Here is a 20710-nt window from a genome sequence, read left to right as displayed (position 1 = left end):
AAAATTATTGAAGAATAAGATTGTTTTACAGTTCTTATTACAAACAAAGCTGGGGTATAATAAATAAAATTAATTTTGTTAATTTTTACAATAATTCTGTTTATTTATTGAATATAAAGAGAAATGTCTGTGTATATCATTATGTTGCCTTAATCGTGGTTACATTAACATTGGACCTTTCTTCTAAATGAGCAACCTTCTGTTAAACGTGCTTTGCCACCTGTAGATGTGCATAATATTGTACGACATCCATCACATTCTACCGATCTCTGTGCATGTGAAAAGATGGTTTTGATGGCATAACATCCAGGACATTTCACATCCATAAAATAGCTATTTGGTTTTTGTACAAGTCTTTTTAACTTGTGCTTCCTTTTCTCTTCAGCTGGACTTGGGTGAAGAAAATCTTTAGCAAGAGGCATTCTGCAAAAGAATTAAGTTATTATAAAATATAAATTTTAGATTATTTTTTAGATTTATATTATCATATAAAATGTTCTATGGTACTTTCACGATATGGTGCAATACAATAAATAATTATATTTTGGTTTGAAATTTATATGTCCTCAATTTTTAAATAAAAACTAGATTTAACTTGAAAATATAAATATCATGTACTTTATGAAACTTTACTTGTTGGTATTTAGATGCTATATGACAAGTTATATGATATAATATACACATTCTAGTACTGTTTACCAACGTTTATCTGACATATAATTTCAGTTTAATTTTTACAATCTTTAATTTAATCTATAGACAGCAAGAAAAAAAGTTTAAACAATTAATATTAAATTATACTATATTCGTTACTTCATGTATATTTAAATAATTACAATGAATATTATCAGTATGCGAATTGATGCTACATAAGTGTACATACTAATATAATAAAATAAAGTAAAAGTAAATGATTCCTTTTGTTATACCCATATAGGATATAATTTAATATTTAGTCTGACACCCTTACTTACGTAATTACTTTCGTACTTCGCTTTAAATTCAATAATCACACTCTTCACCACGTGTTTCTGCAACAACGTTATGAACTGAAAAGAACACGGACCGACTGATTTTACACAAGCAAATTCCCTATTAATGATTTGCTGTTGCCAACTAATTAAATTTATATTACTCAGTCGTAAAAGAAACTAAAAGGTAATATAGTCTGTCGAACGAGATAAGGTAGTAAATATAAATAAGATTTGATTGCAATTATTGGCTGCCGACTAGTGACATTCGAGTGTTACGCAAAATAAAAATGACGAAATTTTCTGGGGCTTTTGCTAGATTAAAGTTAGATATAAGTTTAGTTCTAAAATAGAGTAAAATTAAAAATACTTATTAATATTGTTTGCAACACTTTTTTTGTGATATTTTGTTCATTTAAATAACCCTTTCAACATATTAAAGTTTGAAAAAAATCGGAGATACTAATCAAATTGCTAACTATTACCAAATATTTAATATATTTCTAGCCAATTTTTTGAGCGCTGCAGTCAAGAACAAATATTAAAACGAAAGCATATCTAACATATATATGATTTCAGTCTCTAAACTTCATAGGCCATCTTGTGCATTGTTCAATTTAACTGTGTAAAAGTATTGCTTATCATTTCGTTTTGAAATGTCAAAACTTGGTTGATTGATATCATCGAATATCCACGTCTTTAACGCGAACGATTATCATAAAGCGACTGCTGTCAAGCACTGTTACGCACATAGTTGAAGGATCACATACAGATTTTGTGTAACAAAGAACTTTTCAATATCTTTTATTAACCTTGGCCTGGTCATCATAATAGTAAGTATCGTCTTCAAAGAAAGTTAAAAATAGTTCGATTTAACGAAAGGTTTAACTACACCTATAAAATAGTTTTTTAGATTAAAATGTTGTTCGCTCTGCGTAGTATATAAAATTTCGTAACATAGTGTTTAATTTTTGTCTATTACGAAACTAAAATGTTTTCGATTTCTCGAATTATTTAGACATTTGATTTGATGAATAGGCAGTTAAGATTAAGTACAAGTTTGTAATTGAAGAATACTGTTATACCGTATGGAAATTTCATGGACTATAAATCGTTGGTAACCTATCACTTTCAGATAATGATTGAATAGAAATGAGAACATTATGTGAAGTAGTGAAATTGTATCAAATCACATAATTTATATGGACTAAGATACATTGAGTAATAAAATTCTGTTAACGACTTTGACCTATTCAATGTTGACATGTTGGATCAAATAAGAATGTAAAGAACAATGTACAATGCATCTACTTTATGTTGATACATTATATCAAGAACTGTGTTGATTCTGTGGTTAGTATAACTTTTATCAAATTTATGTTTTTAAAATAAAATTTAAAAATTCATTATGTTTTGCATATATGTACATAAATTACAATATAATATAAATATTTAATTATAAAATTATATTAAATGTAAAAGTATATTAAATTTAATATTAGAACTTTTAATATTAAAAAATATGCATGAAACTTTAATCCACAATATTTATCATTTCAGTACACATTGTTTTGGCAATTTAAATTACAATAATGAGTAGTGAGAATTTACAAGAACATCTATATCAAAATACTGAAGATATGGAGCCACCACCATCTTTGCCTACTTTCCAAAATTTTAGTCATTCATGCGTAAATGTATGGATGGAAAAAATGAATAAAGGAATACTGTCATGTACCCATTTTAATGAGCATTGGAGAGTCTGGGTTCCACGGATATATAGTCCACAACGAAATACCAATTGTCTAGATTGGGTTTTTGATGAAGAAGCAGCAAAAAAAGTACTTTTTAATACTTTAAAAGAATTTATTTGTAATGGAGATCCAAATATTGTACTAAAAGAACTAAGTCAAATGGATAATGTGATATGCGGTAAAGTGTTCAAAATGGGTGAGGCTACATATAGTTGTAGAGAGTGTGGTGTGGATTCAACATGTGTCTTGTGCGCAGATTGTTTTAAGCAATCAGCTCATCGTAATCATAAGTATAGAATGGGTACTTCTAGTGGTGGAGGATTTTGCGATTGTGGAGATATAGAAGCTTGGAAAAAAGAACCATTTTGTAACACACATCTAGCTGGAATACAAGCTAAAGAATCTCGTGGAAATAAATTGCCTGGAGATATAGCAGAAAGAGCAGTAATAACTTTTGAGGCAATATTAAGATATTGCCATACAATGTTATCTTTGGAACATACAATTGGATTACCTTCTGATTTGTGTTCTAATAATACAGCGGATGATGATTATTGTATAGGAGATTATTGTACAGTTCTTTTCAATGATGAGACTCATACATTTGATCAAGTAATTAGTACTCTTATACGTGTTATGCATTGCTCACAAAGAGACGCATTAGAGTTTGTAACAAGTGTTGATAGGGATGGCAGAGCTGTTGTAAAATGTGCAGAATTCCATGAGTGTAAAGAATTACAGAATGATATTGAAAAATTCACATCGCGACATAGCAATCGAGCATTAAAAGTACTTGTAGTTCATGCTCATGTAATTGCTCACCAAATATTTGCTATGTTACTTTTACATTGGTTACAGCAATTTATAAATCCCTGTGAAAGTTTTAGAGTGCTTTTCAGTAATGTTGCGCTCAATACAAAATTACCAGTTATTTCCATTGTTGAAGGTATACTTATGAAAGATTCACAGTTATGGAAGTCTGCAAGAACAGCATGGCACAGATTACTAATGTCTGGAATGCTTATGGAATATGAAAGCAAAAGAGCTCTAGCAATTGTTTTTACATATAATTACGGTTCTATTATGAAAGATTACATAAGAGATGATCATGATCATTCTTTTTCTATTGTCTCATTCTCTGTACAATTATTTACAGTTCCAACATTAGCGCACCATCTTATTGCACATCATGATGTACTGTTTATCTTATTAAACACGTTTATTTCGGAAAGTTCACGAAGATGTAATGCAGCAGGAAAGTTGGAATTTGAAAGAGATACTCCTAATACTTCATTTAAAAGAGCTCTATATATGCTCCAAGATTTACGATATTTACTAAGCTCCAAACCAGATGTTTGGACTGATGAATTAAGAAAAAGCTTTTTACAAGGACTTTCACTTTTGCTCACATTACTTAGCAGTATGCAATGCATGGATTCTGTAGTGAGACAAGTTGGTCAGCATATGGAATATGAACCTGAGTGGGAATCTGCATTTAATTTACATATTAGACTATCTACAGTTATTAGTCTTGCATTACAATGGTGTGGTTCAGATCAAATTGTCCTAATAAAAGCTTTTCGGTTAGTTTTAAGAAAGCTATATGAACAGCCAGGACATGAGATTGGTCCACCTCAAGTGAGAGAATTAGCAGATCATAGTGCAACGTGTCTCCAATATGATGTATCATCTGAACCAGTATCTATACATCTCCCACTTTCCAGATTTTTAGCAGGTCTTTTTCCATATCTTGAAATGCATGACTTACATTTTCAGTGTGCAGAGTTTATCAATCATACAAAGCCAACATTAGAACAGATCATAGAACCGGTATTAGCAACTCAAGTAATGATTGCGCAAGTACATAGTGGTATGTGGAAAAGGAATGGATATTCATTGTTGAATCAGTTATATTTTTATCACAATGTTAAATGCCGTTCAGAAATGTTAGACAGAGATATTATCTTGCTTCAAGCTGGAGCATCTTTAATAGAAAGTAATGAATTTTTGATCCATGTTTTAAATAAATTTAATCTTTTACAATGGGCAAGTTCAGACTTTGATGTAAATGCTGTCAAATATCTTGAAGATGAAAGTATCAGACAAACTTTAGTTGAAGAATTTCTAGGATTACTTATAACAATAATAGGAGAAAGATATGTACTTGGAGTTGGACAAGTTACTGCTGATGATATTTTGAAAAAAGAAATCATTCAACAATTATGTATTAAACCTCTTTCTCATTCAGAGCTTAGTAAAACATTATCAGATGATACATATTTGGAAACTGAAATGGAAAAGGTAATACAAGATATTGCAGATTTTAAAAAACCTTCACAAGTATCAGGAGGGAAAGGTGTATATGAACTAAAACCTCACTTATATTCGGAATATAATGTATTCTTTTATCATTATACAAAAGAGGAAGTAAGTAACTCTGAAGAAACACAACGAAAACGAAGAAAAGCTTTAGGAGAATTACAATGTTGTCCACCTCCTAAACTTCCTAAATTAACAGAAGTATTTAGTTTAGTAACTAATTTATTACAATGTGACGTTATGTTACATATTATGCAAATTGTATTAGAAAGAGCACTTAATTGTAAACCTCGTAGATTTTCAGAATCACAAGTACATAAAATTTTACATCTTATTGGGTATGCTCTTCAAGAACAAGAATCTGGTTATTATCCTTTTTTTGCTTTTACAACAAGGGCTGCAAAGTGGAAAATCTATAAATTGTTAGAAGGTTTATCTAGTACTCCACGTATAGAAGCTCATAAAGATTTATTAACATGGATTTTAACAAAATACAGAGAAGTTGCTGGTAATACTCCAATGGATGTTAGTACAACACCTACTGCATCACGTACAGAAAATGTTGAAACTGATAAAGAATGGAGAACAAAAATGGCAGCAGAAAAACGAGCAAGAATAATGGCACAAATGGCTGCTATGCAGAAACATTTTATGAAAAAGAATGCTGAATTATTTGAAGAGGCAGCTTTAGATGTGAATAAATCTAATGACCAAGATTCTAGTATGAATTCAAAAAAATGCCCTCAAAAAATACCTGTTGCTGTTGGTATTGGACAAACATCCAGAATATCTGGTGAAGAAACTTATAAAACTTGTATTTTGTGTCAGGAAGATCAAATTGTAACAGCAGCTGGTCAAGCAATGGTGTTAGCTGCATTTATTCAACAATCTACAGTTCTCTGTCAACACAGGGCTAATACTAATGAACCTGATCCATTATATCTTTCTGCAAAGCTTGGTGCATCACCACATATTGGTACTTGTGGTCATGTAATGCATGTTAATTGTTGGCAAGAATATTTTAACAATGTTCTTGCAAAAGAAAATAGAAGACCATTCCGTTTGCGACAACCGGCAAGTTTTGATGTGGAGAAACATGAATATCTTTGTCCACTTTGCGAATGTCTCAGTAACACTATCTTACCTCTTTTACCAGCTTTAAGAACATTACAACCAACTCCTCAAAATCAACCTGAACTTGATTTTCGTACATGGTTGGAGGCTTTAAGTATTACAATGCAAGTTAGATGTGGATTAAGTGAAAATTTACATAAACCAAAATGTATTCAAGACGAACACGATCCGACATGTCGGTATTGCATAATGCCAGTTCCATGTCATATACAAGCTATTCGTAATCAACTTGGAAATGTAGAAAATATGTTTGAGTTAAATTATAATCAAACTGGTCCATCCATTTCAGAAAATTTAATATCTACAATTCAACATTTTGCACAAGCAATATACACAAAAGAATTTGGCACCGAACCAGATGAAGATGATGAAAGAGTACCATTATTAGCATGGAAATCAACAGCATACAGTATTCACGCTATAGAATTTCTTCTCCGTGACATGAACAAACCTTTATTAGGTGCTTTGTCATCTAGACAAAGAGACAGTCTAGAAGGACTTGCAAGAATTTCTGCTGTATTGGGATCTAAATGTCAATTACGTACTAGTACAAAAGTGACATGGACAGATAGGGATATTATCCAAAATAATGCAATTTCTCTTTTAACTCTATTGTTAAAAACTTCACCTGAAGGCCCAAGTATTTTCGATTGGGATCCATTTGGAGTGCTTATTCCTTTAATTAATTCATTTCCTAGTCTTTTTTGTACAAGCTTTAAGGCTATACCATCAATTATTACTGGTGGAATATTTGAATTTTATGCCTTGCAGCTTATATTTATATCCCTAATAGTAAAAATATTATTAACATCAGATTTTAATGAAGAGATGGATGTAGATAACCCAGAGACAACTGAAAATACATTCTCCGAATCTATCTTAACATTGGCTCAAGTTTTAAACATTAATGTTGGCAGTCAGGTAGTTGCTAATATATGGAGACGAGTCACAAATGCTTCTTTGCCTTTTCTTAGATGTTGTGCTCTCTATTTTCATTACATATGTGATGTTCCAGCACCAGAAGAACTAACTAAAGTAGATGGAGCTACATATGAAAATATCTGTGCATATTTGGGATTACCGACAACATGTGATGAATTAGTAAAGCCAAATTTAGATATAATTATAAAATTAATAAATATTTGGAAAAGTCATCCCACTGTTCAAATGCATCTATCTGGTGCTAGTACAGTCACAATAATAAAAGAACCTTTGAAAGTTAACAGATTAGTGGAGCTTCCAGAAGATTATAGTGAGTTGATAAACATGATATCGTCGTTTACGTGCCCAAATAGCGTTCGTGAAGATTCTAAAACACCGACGCTGTGCCTAGTATGTGGCGAAATGTTATGTTCTCAAAGTTATTGTTGTCAATTTGAATTGAACGATGCACTGGTCGGTGCGTGCACATATCACGCAAGTAAATGTGGAGCTGGAGTAGGATTATTCTTACGAATACGAGAGTGTGAAATTCTTTTCCTAAGAATCTCGAATCGAGGATCGTTTGCTTGTCCGCCTTACTTGGACGAATATGGGGAAACAGATCAAGGTTTACGAAGAGGGAATCCACTTCGACTGTGTCATGATAAATACAGGCAACTGAATCAAATGTGGTTAGGGCATGGGCTATATGAATCCATATCAAGGGCTATTGAATCTTCAAGTAGTCCTATGTCAACCCGGTGGCAGCATCTATAACCATTCTAGGATTTTTATGCTCTAGCCTGGACATTTAGTTATGGATACTAAATCTATATTTAGCAGAAGCAATCATAGCAATAAATACTATGATTGTTAATTATCTGTTTGATCATCGAAAGAAACTGATGAAATTATTTATTTTGATGATACAGTGTGGATGGCTTTGTATATTTAAAATGATTGGATGTTATTCTCGTTGCAATGTCCTTTTAGATTATTTCAGAGTTTACGGAATTTTCTATTATTGTGTAAATTAAATATAAATTTCTTTATAATTATTGATAAATGTATGAATATTGTTGCTTGTAGAAATTAGTTTGTAATATTATTTGAATAATTGTCACATTGTTTACAAAATTCTAGGATCATATGAACAATCGAAGTTGTATAAATGGAAAAAGTTTCTGTATTAGCTATTTTAAAATACTACTAATGATAAACATCACTTTTTGTGTCATTTCACATAAATTTCATAAAATACATTGAAATCATTTTATGTTATAAATTGTTAAATGCTTAAAAGAATCAAGTATATACAAATTTGAAAGTTATTGCAGTAATTAAATATTTATTTCAGTTTTAGAATTTCTTAATCAGTAATGCAACACATACACACACACATAGATAAATGTTGAAAAATCATAAAATATTAAAATTATTTCCGTAAATTCAAATAAATACTGTAACATAATATTTGTTTTCTCATTGCTAGTCTTTTAGTTTATTTAATATGATAAAATATATAACTTGATGACACCTACATCTTGTATAAGATTAACTTTTTTATATTAATTAAATTAGTTTCTTTTGCATCTAATATTGCAATGAGTTAACTTGTATATTGTACAGTTACTTAATATAAATTTATTTATGCATAGGTTTATAATATATTTACATACGATATATATAAATATTACTTATATTCTGGATCAGTTCAGTAAGTTTAGAATCCTTAATTAATAATACCGCCAGAAATTGCAATTATAATTATTTTCAATTTTGCTTATATGCAATAAGTTTTAACAAATAGCATTAGTATTTGTAATGACATTTAAGACGTTTTAATAACGATTTTATTATTAATAACAGAGTCGTTATCATTTATCATTTTTTTTTTTTGACGTGCAATATGTACTTGTTGTTTTATCTAATTAAAAGTATGCAGTAAACGTTAATAATAGCAAAAAGATATTTTACATCTGCGAATATTAAAAAATTTTGTCTTAACAAATTATTTATATATTTATAATAGATTATTTTATGTTACATTACAAACATTTTCAATTTAATTAGTGAGAAGAAATGTTCAGTTTTGTCAATTATGTATAATATCTGATAATACATATACGTATTGACATTGACTAAGTATAGTATAGATCCATCACTCAATATACCTTTGTGTCATGCTTCCAGGGCTGCAGAGTTCTCTTACCATTTTATTATCGTTCCCAGTGTTTTCGATTCAGTGTAGAATATTATTAAAACGTTTGTAGTGGTTGGAATTAAAACAAAATTTTATTATGAAATCATTGATTAACTATTTACTATGTATGACATAATATGATTAAGTATTTACTATAATCGAATGTCGCATGTGACTCGAAAATGGCACAGCGGTCAATCAGGTCAGGTGACCCGTGACTCGTGAACTCGTGAACCATCTTCGTGACAGTCTTGATTCCCAAAATGTAGGACACGAGACACGACATGACACGAAAAAAAATTGCATCTGTATGCCAGGTGTATCCTATATTGATTCTGTACTTCCTCCGTAACTTTCATTGATTTCAGTCATTTTTAGTCGAAGGTTTCATAAATATTGAACATGTATGAGGACATCTGTCTTTCAAGTCAATTGTAATTGACTGATTAAAATGTGCACTGTACCTTGATTATGGGATTAATATAAATAAATGATAAGTAGGCTTCGGTTTCAAGCTAGAAATAGCTTTATACGTAGCTTTTTTTCGTCATGTTTCTTAATTTAAAAATATGTAGTCGAAATTAATCAGCTTTGTCAGTTACTATATAGGAAAGGCATGATTTTTACCACAGAGGACTGTGGTTTCTACAAAGATACAAGCATTCAACCAGTTTCATCTTTTTTCTAATGCGTTAGACATTTCATTTTTCTGAATGACAATATCAATATCCAATACCACTGAAACAGCTGCATAACACAATGAACTAAATTTTCTGTATAAAAGCAATGAAATAAGAGGTAATTATATTTACAAAATCAGCATCTTCATCTGTTAGTTTTAATATTCAATACAGTAGTGGAAACATAGAAATAAAATTCCATAAACATTGGAATAAATAGAGATTACAGAGGCAGCCTAGTGATTAACCTCCTAAAATAATGTGCATGATGAAGTTTTATAAAATTCATAAAATGTATGACAACAATAATTTTTTGTTTCTCTTTAAAGAAGAAGAGAAAAAAAGAAAAATCTTGTTAAAGAAAAGTATAACGTTTCTAGAAAATTCGTCAATATATTTCGATATTAACACATGTGAGAAAACGCGCAGTCGCAGAAGAAAGTAGAGGGTACTATACTCAGCCGACAAGGGAATGGGTTGCAGTGTTGCGTAGTAGGAAGGAAGATTGTTTTATTGGTAGCAGGATTTGTTTTTTAATCTTATGAGAGGAATCAGTACGATGATGAGTGACACCGGTTCACGTATCTACGTGCGCTGTGTGAGCACATTAATGGAAAATGTCAGGACTAAGTGTACGAGCGGTGATAATGAATTGTGATCCTAGTAGTTGTCCTCGTTTGACAAAAGAATCCTTGTCGAGTGTCCGTCTCTTTCCTGGTCGTTTACGTTGGTACTCGGTAATACCGGTCTATCGATACGGTCAACCGTGGAATGGCAGCAGCCTTAAAAAAGAATCATTCACGCAGAAGGTTGGCCGCCCTAACATTTCTTTCGAATATTTCTCTCGATGGCAGCCACCGCGATACCAAATTAGCTGTTCTATCGCGGAATAGTGTTGCTCATGCACGTACCCTGAGTGATAGTCAGGCTCATCAGGTTGAAGTTCGTCAGGCTGATTTGACTGTTTCTACTGAAGAAGTTGTCGATGACTCTACAGAAGAGCATTTAATATCCTCATCTGCAAAGCAAACAAGCTCTCCGCAATTAGTGCCAAAAAGTGGTGAACACAATTCATTTAGTTCAAATTCTGACGGGATACTGACTCCTGCAAAAGCAGCAGTAGCTGTATTCTTAGAACAAGAAAGAAATTATCCACAGCTCTCTACTGGATTTCATAGTTCATTCAGAGAACGGTAAACAATTGCTTGAATTTCTTTAAATGTAACCTATACTCTGTTTCACCTTACCAAAGATATTAGCTTTAGGCTTGATTTTTTGTAATTTCGCAGTTTGTTATGTGAGGTGTGTGTATTTACAGAAACTAAATCATCGATTGTTTATATTATAAAGATTTCCTTCAGTTGTTTTGATGTTCTTTATGAGATAATAAGTAAGATAAATACTACTTAGAGTTGTTCATAAATATTACATAAACCTTCTTACATATAAATAATTAAATTGTTGATTTTATTATATACCCTTATTGAATTAAATAAATCGTTTTATATAACTAGAATAATATCAATTGATATAATTATTCATTTCTAATAAAATTTATAATTATTATAATTTTCATTTTTTATGATTATTATCTATATCTATGCAATTAAAGAATAAATTTTAAATAACAAATTAGAATTCTATTAAAAGTTATGTAATATACAATGCTTTTATCAAAATAATCTTCTTTTTTATTACATAGCTATTTCTTACAATTATTACAGTTAATATTCTATATTCAATATGTTATATATTTTGTAATATACTTAATAACATGTCTTTCATTTTTATCATTTTTAATGTTTTGTACATTGGTAGTAATCTATATCAGTATTGATTTTATTGATTTTATAAAACAAGTAGGAAATATATTCATTAAAGATAAGAAAAAGATAAGAAGAATGTAAAAGATACAACATAAGGATATATAGAGAGAGCAGCACATTTAACTAGTATTTGCCTTATTTTCCAAAATAATATTAAATAAGTTATATACTGGAATGATATGATCCAATAGTATAAAGCCAAAGTACCAAATGTTCAATGTTGTAGTTCATTTAAAATTATTATAACTTTCTCTACATATAAAATTAACATTTATGTACATCAGATGATAGATTTAGAACTAATAAAATCTATATTCCATGTAATATTCATTCAGTAATAACATTTTGTGCAATATTCATATATTATTAGGAATAGAAAATATAAGGTATTTATTTCTGTTTCTTAGTACTGGCACAACTGGCAGTGAATATTCTTTACCTGAAAGGCGAGTTGGTTCTTTACAATATAAAAAGCGTATAACTCATCAAACATCAACTCTTTCGGAAGATATAAAGCATCAATATAACAGTTCCAATGAAAGTATTGGTTCTTTACGTTCAAAACCACAATCCTCAAAATCAAAATCAAAGACATCAAATAATATACAATCTGGTTCTGCAAATAGTGGCATAATACCAGAAGTTACAAGAGAATTGCGTTTAATGCAACGACCTGTAAATGGTTATAAGTTTGGAGATGATAGATTGGTTTTGGTTTCTAATAAACGTGTGCCATTTCTAGTATTTTCTGCTCTTCCATATAATAAAGGACAAAGATCTAGTTGGTAAGATAATTATAATAAAAATTGAATAATGCTATATTTAAAATACATAATATTTCTTGTAGTATAGTATAACTATAGATCTTTTCTTCTTGTAGGTCTGAATTACGTAAAGATACAGGACGAAGAAAAAATATATCTTCACAGAGACCATTATCAGCAATTAATGATAATATTGACCCTTTTGGTTTATTGGGAATAGAGCGTGCTAAAGACGGCCAGGTATTTAATTAAATAATACAGGGTGACTCTTTTACTAGTTAATTCAAAAGCATTGTTATTATAGTGATAATATTATATTGTTTTATATGATCTGTTATAAGAAGCTGATATTGGAGAATGTCATTCACAGTCTGATTTGCAACACTGCCTTTGTTAACTAACAAGATCACCTTCTATATGCAATGAACTTATAACTTCAAATTCCTTAAATTTTGAATATTTTTAGGAAATATCTTATGGGCAGTTGCTTGTCCCATCTAGACAGTTTCAAAAGGACAAGAAGTTACATTTTAGTGATAATGAGGCAATAGAACTTATACCTAATAAACATCCTGTAGTTTCAAGGTATTTATTTTGTGTAATTACTTAATATATTTTCACTTTTGTCTAGTATTTTATCCCCATTTCGTAAGTACAAATATTTTGTAATATTATATTACATAATTTTGAAAAAATTTTCCATATAATATAGTATTTTTATATATTTCCTGTTTCACATATTTTCATTCATCTTCCATATTTCACTTATATATTCTCACAGAATATGCATTGCACCATTTTTTTTTTGTCTTGTAATGAAACTTTTCAACCATATTTTGCAGGACAAAAACTATTACATGGAATGTGGATCACTCTAAATGGTAAAACATATAAGCATATTGTACTAAAAAAAGATTTATATTACAATTGTATACAGTAGAAAATATGAATTATAATTTATATTGTTAATTAATTTGGCATAGACAATTCTTATTAATATATAACTATGTATATTTTTTTCAACACTAAATACATAGCACATATATTATAATACAGGATTTGTATGATTAGTTTCAAATAAAAAAATATGTTTATTATACATATAGAAAAAAAATTTTTATTTGAGTGATAATTGAATTTGTATTGCTATTGTTAATGAAAAGTAATTACTTTTGTGTGAATATTATATCTTTAATAAAAATAGAAACTTTCATTTTAGAATTGGTGAATAGATAAAATATTTGCGTATCATCATTAATATACATATCATGTACATTTTCATTTATATGTATACATATAATCATTTTTAACGCATATATGTTAATTAATTTTTATTAGTTATTCTTAGATTTATTATGCCGTATTATGTATAAAATATTTGGAGGTTATAACAAATTATACGTGTTTGTTATTTTTCCATGCTGTGCTTTGTACATTGAAACCTTTTCCAGGTGTCTATCATATGATACAGCTACATATCGTACTCAGCATTTAACGCCCGAATCTCCACCACTATCTTTTAATACTGATTCTAAAGGTATAATGTATAAATCATTTGAAGTAGTAAACAAAATAATATATGATTATGAAATATTTCTTTTTGTAATTATAGCTTATGATTGGGATGAGCAATCATTACAATACAATCCTAATTTGTTGGATGATCCGGAACTCATAGCTGGAAAGCATAGAACACTGCTTACATTTACATCATACATGGTATATATACATATTTTATAAGCTTGTTATATAATGTACAATAATATATTTTTTTGTAATTACTTATCTTTCATTTTTTATATAGGCATCAGTTATCGATTATGTAAGACCATCTGACTTAAAAAAAGAATTGAATGACAAATTTAAAGAAAAATTTCCGCATATACAACTTACTTTGAGTAAATTAAGAAGGTTAGTATTAAAAAATATGACGTTATCTATAAGTATGTAGTACTTTTTATGTTATATTTATTTATATATTACAATGATATATACCTATAGTTTAAAACGAGAAATGAGGAAAATAGCAAAAATGGAATATGGTATTGATCTCCTAACAGTAGCAATGGCTTATGTATACTTTGAAAAACTTATTCTTCGAAATGTTGTTACGAAACAAACGCGGAAATTATGTGCTGGTGCATGTTTGCTTCTTGCAGCAAAATTGAATGATGTTAAGGGTGATGTCCTCAAATCATTAATAGAGGTATTTATTTCATATTTAAACATTTGATATCAATATATTATATTATTATGTGAATCAATATTATATGGGGAATACTTTTGGATTAAAGTTTTATGCGATTTACAGAGAATTGAAAGTGTATTTCGCCTAAACCGCAAGGATTTAATTACATCAGAATTTGCTGTTTTGGTGGCCTTAGAATTTGGTTTACATCTTCCAACATGGGAGATATTTCCACATTATCAGAGATTAATATACGAATCTTGACCTTCTTTCACGACGTTTTTCTTACGTAGGCCCAGAACATTTTCTTCATAAAGTTAAAATTTCTGAAACAATTATGAAAAGTACAATACATAGAATTTTTTTATATAATAACGTACAAAATTATAAGTAAAAGGGAATAAGAATTTAAAAGCGAATAGATACACTATGATTACTAACTAATTTGTTATTCTGTAATATCGTAAAAAAATAATATGTTGGTTACAGTTATAAACAGCTTGATAGGCATGAATAATTACAGAAGGGATATTACAAAATATTTCATTTTTTCTTAATATGACTATTTACAATAAGTGAGCTTTAATAATACGAAGCTCTTATATGATAAAGTTGTTTAATACTTCGTAAATTTATAAACATGCGTATTTGTAATTAGAGTAATTGTACGGAATGGCGGAAATTGCTGCATTGTGTATTATTATGCGTAACAAGCTGTAAGAATTACAAATAACAGTGTATACTTTTGAAACATTGTAAACACTTAAATATTTTCAAATCTTTTAAGTACTTATATAATTTTTAATTTGTTTTTAATGGTCAAAAAATTACGTTATGTATAGTACTTAGCGTAGTTAATAATTCCTTTCTGAGACACAATAACTTATACACAAAGATGATGTTAATTATACAAAGTGGTAGGTAATCTGACAAACTTATAAAGAGGAAACAACAAATGCTAAGTTTAGAGTCAATAGAGTGCTTTTAAATCTTAGAGATATCAGTTATAGTGATTTAATCATATAAATGTAAATGCTTCTTCCAATTTTTATAATGTATAAATGAAATTATGTTTCCGAAGCTTTTAAAGTTCCAAGGTTTACTATAGATATTAAAAAAAGATTTTCGTGCTTTAAAAAAGTTGCATAAAATTTTATTGTTTCACGAAAAGTTTATTTTAAAATATGTATTTAAACATTTAAAGATTTTATTTAAATATTAGAAAATTTTATTGTTGTTTTAAATTGCTTTTAGTTTTGTAATTCTTTTAACATATGATAAATATCTAATTATAGAGTCATTATTTACTGGGAAAAGATAATTATTAAACATCCAATTATAAAAATTAATATTATTGAAGAATAGAAAAATTATAGATGAAACTACCACTGAAGTACTTTGTTTTAAATGTAATGAAAATATTTATGAAGTTAAGTTATACTTTTTCTTATTATTCATTATTTTAATTGCTTTTGCAGCAAACTTGTGATGTTTTAAAATGATAAATCCCAAACAGTGTCTTATTTTTTTATGTTTGTTGGCTATTAATAGGATGAATAGAAGAAAAATTGGCAAATATATTATATATTATTTATTAATATATTGTATTTTATATATATATTATTAGATATTTGACATAAGTGGAATCTTCTTTGAATGAAAACTCAATCGTTCTTTCTTCTTGTTTTTCCCATTTTTTTTAATCTAGTCAAACCAATTCACAATTCAGTTTAATTACTTCTGTTTATAGCCTTTAGAGTGGTTCATTTTTATGAAATAAAGTTGGCACAGAAAATGATTGTACAATATTAAGTAATAATAAATTATTACTTACTGGATGTGTTTAAAGTGCTAATTTTTGCAATCATGAATAACAGTTTGCCAAAATAAAAAAGTTACAATCATTTTCCTAATTCAATTATATCTTACAACCTCTTCAAAGCATTTGAAATATATGAGATTGTATCTATAATTTAGATTCATGTAAATTATAATATTGAGAAGTATGCACACTAATAATATATATGTTGCTACTTGCTTGATTAAACAAATTACAAAAACCATATTATAAATTATTCAAAACTCGTGTGATGTATATCAATATTATCAAGTATCCCTTAAAATGTAAAGTAAAACATCAGAGAGATGCTATAATAAACTCTTTGCATATTTGTTGTAATCGCACTTTGTAAATTTTCAGAGGAATATTTTGCTATAAAATTAACTTTACTCAGATCTTCTTTTATGTTTCAGCTTTTATGTTTTAGCTTTCATTTGCATACATAAGGAAGCACCAAAGTATTTCAGTTCTTTAAATACTGTTTTCACAACAAAATTTGGTTGTGCATGCTTTATCATAGAATTTTAATTGTAAATTAAAATTTTGAAATATGTGTTAGCATTAAATAATATGAAAAGGGTACTTTTATAAAATATGTAGGAATTGTCGGCAGTATTTATAATGTTTTTTATATCGATGTCATATCTTTATATTGACTTTAATAGAGATTGTGTATAAAATTATTGTGTATAAAAATTTCTATTTATATATATCTTTAGTTTTATTCGTTGATTAATCTGTATTGAATAGTAAATATTTTTTTATTGTTATAAATAGTATAATAATTGTTATAGTATAAAAAATAACGAGCGTGAAGAAAGCCTTAAAAGTTTTTATTTTTTATGTTAATAATATTTAGGACAGGTTTTGACTGTATTATTTCAAGAGATTGTTATTACGCGTAAAAATATACGCTCAAATTAGAAGAAAATTGTTAAAAAAAATTTTTTTACGTGTATTTCTTTCAGTTTACGTATGCAACTGAATGCCAGTAATATATAATTCAAATCAGTATATATCTTAAATTTTCATAATTTTCATAAATCTATAGTGTTCATCCTATATTAATTACATAACTTAATTTTTTTTAGAAATTACAAGAAATTGCAGAAAATTTCATATAAATACTGCTTTTTATCGAAGGAGGTTTATTTGTACAAAAACATAAAGATTAAATGTTAAATTGTCGTATGTATGTATTTTCATTGTACATAAAAAGGTATGCGTACAAACTACATTTTTGTAATGCTATTGCTGTTAAATTTTAATTATCGTAATATCGAATTTCCATATTGTGTTTTAATAGACTTTTTGGATATCGATTCGCAGGATTTCATTATTGTAAGGACACGTTGCTGGCAAGGATTACACAATCTTGATTCTCAGAATTGAGGGTTATTATTTTTTAATGTTAATTCTAAATATTTATAGTATCATTGATTATCGTTTTTTAATGACTATCATGGGAATGGTAAATCATTATCCTTGTCTGTAACAATAAAGCAATGTTGTGATTTTCATTACGAACCAATATATTTAGTGAGATTTAGTAATTAGGTTATAGATGTAGGTATACATATATTATACATATTATATACAATAATTTCACAGTCAAAGTGGACTTGCCCCACAATTCTTTATTTCTAGTTTGAATTAAAGTTATTCGGGTATCGTTGAGCATAGTTTCAAGTTTGTGCCATTATTAATTATTTACTTTACATAACTTTATTTAAATTGGGGAACAATTATAAATATTCGTTTTTGTTCAATTTGCTTTCATCCTCGACTGATTTGAGTAAAAATATTCGAGATGTGTTGTATATAATTCTTAACATTAGATTAAGTGATGTAGTTTTATAATATCATAAAATATCATGTTCAGGGTAATTCGATTGAAATCATTGAAGATCCTTTGACTGTCTGTTATTCGATACTTTCAAGCTGGTTCTCCCAAAGTTAGTTGAAATGAACATAGTCTACTACAATTGTGAACTTCCGCATTAATACAACAAATATTGTACATACTTATTATTGTACGTACTTATGTATCTCATACATGTCCTGTGTGTGCGTGCTCACGTGAATATTTATTTATACTTGTACAGAGTGATAGCATTAAGACTGAAAACTTAACGAAACCAGTTTTCAGTTGCCTCGTTCGATTTTTCTTAATCAGCGTGAAAAACTCCCATCATGTAATAGTTAGCCGGTAGAATTATGAATGGAAATCTAGAAGATGACGGACTTTGATACGACATACATTTATAAATGACGATTTGGTAGACAATGAATTAAGATTTGACCAATGGATCAACGATTTCAAAAGTATCTGTTCATCAGAGATTTCTATATACACACACACACACACACACACACACACACCCCTATGTACCTACTTACGCAAAGTAGTCCTTTACGTTATGTGATATAGTTTTTATTTGCGTAATGCTAAAAAAAGTATTCGTATTAACGTTTAATTTATTACAGTTGCGAATGATGCATTCTCAATATGTTACATCAAAATGCTTTGTGAGATCGCGAATATAATAATGCTGTGACTACTTAAAGAAGAAATCGATCGAATCTCAGTCGCTCACAAATTTAAAATGATCGTTTTATTTCGATTTCATACTATAATCAACATTACTCTTTGCGAACTCTTTCAGTGACAGTTTTTGGTAAGCGCGACATGTGAAACTTCTTTATAAAATCATTTTCTTCCCACGGCAAGCGTAGGTAAGATAAAAATGAATGTATAAAAAATATTTAAATTGTGTAACGCAAATTATGCTTATCACATTTCGATCAGCTGTTTTTACTGATTCACTGAAGAAGTTATTGAAAATAACATCTGAATTGTATGCACTCACGGTACGAGTCAATTGCAAGATACTTTATCACATTACAATATAGTATCATAGGATGTTGTAAACAGCGATTGATAGTTTGTGTACGACTCTTTTAAGATAAATTGGATAACAAATGTATAAATACAAATAAAATTTGAAGAAAGATATTTAAAAGTTGTGTTAAAAATTTTAGATAGCTCCCTAATTTAAATTTTTCCTACTTTAAACTCTTTTTTTCTTGCCTTTTAAAAAAAAACTTTTTACCTTTATATATGTTTATTTAATATTAAACACGATAGTACTGAAGTAATTTCAAATTCAAGACATTTTTGTTTAACGAATTATTTTAACGCGATGACGAAACTTCACGCTAGTCGGACGTGCGAATCGCAGTTGGCTAACGCGAAAAGAACGCGCGAAGATGTAAGGAGGAAGCGCACAGACGCGAGTCTTCAAAGCGTGCCGGTGCCCACGCGCGAAAATCCATCCGGAAACGCTACTTTATGTCCTCTTCGCGATGGTTCAGAAATTAACTTTCCTCGCGTTCATACTGGCGTATTGCCTACGAAAAGTTTTTAATGATTTCGCGGACAATTACAAGTAAAATTATTTTGGAGGATTTTCGTTTGCTACCTTTACAGGGTTCACCTTTCAAATTAGTTTAAAAGAACAAATACCAAGGTTCGCGTTTACATTAAGTAATTGATTACTAAAAATGTTACAAAAGATTAACTTTATATAAGAAAAACTCAGATAAAATTATATCGGTTGTAAGCGAAGAGGCACAGATGTTTCGTCGCGTTCTACGCAACATCTACAATATGTCATGTTATCTTGTTGTATATCGAGGAGCAGAAAATTCTTGTCTCATATGTGTTTATTCTCAACTGTCCTGAAATAACAACAGCTTCTAACTGTTTCTACTAACAGGTATAACTTATCTGAAAGTTTATTTGATATGTGGTGATTTGAAATTTGGTGATTCGGAGATTTTTGCGAAACACATGTTACAAGGTTCGATGTCGTGTGTCCTTCTTTTCTCCTTGAAGATAAGATTTATACAGGGTGGTTGGTAACTGGTGGTACAAGCGGAAAGGAGGTGATTCTACGCGAAAAAAGAAGTCGAAAATACAGAATAAACATTTAAAAAAAATTTTTTTTTTTAATTTTTCCATCGAGACAACGATCTACAGTGAGATCCGTTATAACGAGACGCGATAAAGTGCACGCGTACCGAGCGAAAATTCAAAGTCGATTTTCT

The 20710-nt window shown here is 29.0% G+C and overlaps 3 protein-coding genes across 7 annotated transcripts; 2 read left to right on the top strand and 1 right to left on the bottom strand.

The window, feature by feature from the left end:
• Nucleotides 1-73: 73 nt before the first annotated feature.
• RpS27 (ribosomal protein S27) lies at nt 74-1123 on the bottom strand. Its single transcript, XM_069115602.1, has 2 exons — nt 975-1123; nt 74-423 (listed from the first exon to the last, which is right to left on the bottom strand). Exon 2 carries the CDS (start codon nt 420-422, stop codon nt 165-167), a length of 258 nt encoding a protein of 85 aa, XP_068971703.1. The 5' UTR covers nt 423; nt 975-1123; the 3' UTR covers nt 74-164.
• A 360-nt stretch (nt 1124-1483) lies between these two features.
• Nucleotides 1484-10776, top strand: Ubr1 (Ubr1 ubiquitin ligase). 3 transcript variants are annotated; one of them, XR_011173433.1, is made up of 4 exons: nt 1484-1804; nt 2107-2324; nt 2532-10100; nt 10363-10776. XR_011173433.1 is itself a non-coding variant. In XM_069115594.1 (3 exons), the coding sequence occupies exon 3, from the start codon at nt 2564-2566 to the stop codon at nt 7874-7876; it is 5313 nt and encodes a 1770-aa protein (XP_068971695.1). In that variant the 5' UTR covers nt 1484-1804; nt 2107-2324; nt 2532-2563; the 3' UTR covers nt 7877-10776. The 3 variants fall into 3 exon arrangements, 1 of the variants encoding a protein (XP_068971695.1); XR_011173432.1 differs by having other exon boundaries at nt 10203-10776; XM_069115594.1 differs by having other exon boundaries at nt 2532-10776.
• On the top strand, nt 10754-19612 carry LOC138181060 (CDK5 and ABL1 enzyme substrate 2). Of its 3 annotated transcripts, none has more exons than XM_069115599.1 (10): nt 10754-11175; nt 12216-12593; nt 12689-12812; nt 13039-13157; nt 13415-13453; nt 14024-14109; nt 14185-14291; nt 14377-14483; nt 14574-14778; nt 14884-19612. In XM_069115599.1, the coding sequence occupies exons 1-10, from the start codon at nt 10754-10756 to the stop codon at nt 15022-15024; spliced, it is 1728 nt and encodes a 575-aa protein (XP_068971700.1). In that variant the 3' UTR covers nt 15025-19612. The 3 variants fall into 3 exon arrangements, with proteins under 3 accessions (XP_068971700.1, XP_068971702.1, XP_068971701.1); XM_069115601.1 differs by having other exon boundaries at nt 14867-19612; XM_069115600.1 differs by lacking the exon at nt 13415-13453.
• The last annotated feature ends 1098 nt before the right edge of the window (nt 19613-20710 follow it).

Source organism: Bombus flavifrons, chromosome 6 (assembly GCF_040668555.2).
Source record: "Bombus flavifrons isolate JBK064 chromosome 6, iyBomFlav1_principal, whole genome shotgun sequence".
Classification (NCBI taxonomy): Eukaryota; Metazoa; Arthropoda; class Insecta; order Hymenoptera; family Apidae; genus Bombus; species Bombus flavifrons.
Note: the sequence above shows the minus strand (reverse complement) of the source record. Positions and strands in the feature narration are given on the sequence as shown.

Coding starts and splice junctions, on each gene's coding strand:
- RpS27 (XM_069115602.1), bottom strand. CDS start 422: ATGCCTCTTGCTAAAGATTTTCTTCACCCAAGTCCAGCTGAAGAGAAA.
- Ubr1 (XM_069115594.1), top strand. CDS start 2,564: ATGAGTAGTGAGAATTTACAAGAACATCTATATCAAAATACTGAAGAT.
- LOC138181060 (XM_069115599.1), top strand. CDS start 10,754: ATGGCAGCAGCCTTAAAAAAGAATCATTCACGCAGAAGGTTGGCCGCC. Junction 12,594..12,688: donor AAAGGACAAAGATCTAGTTG/GTAAGATAATTA, acceptor TTCTTCTTGTAG/GTCTGAATTACGTAAAGATA. Junction 14,110..14,184: donor TTTTAATACTGATTCTAAAG/GTATAATGTATA, acceptor TTGTAATTATAG/CTTATGATTGGGATGAGCAA.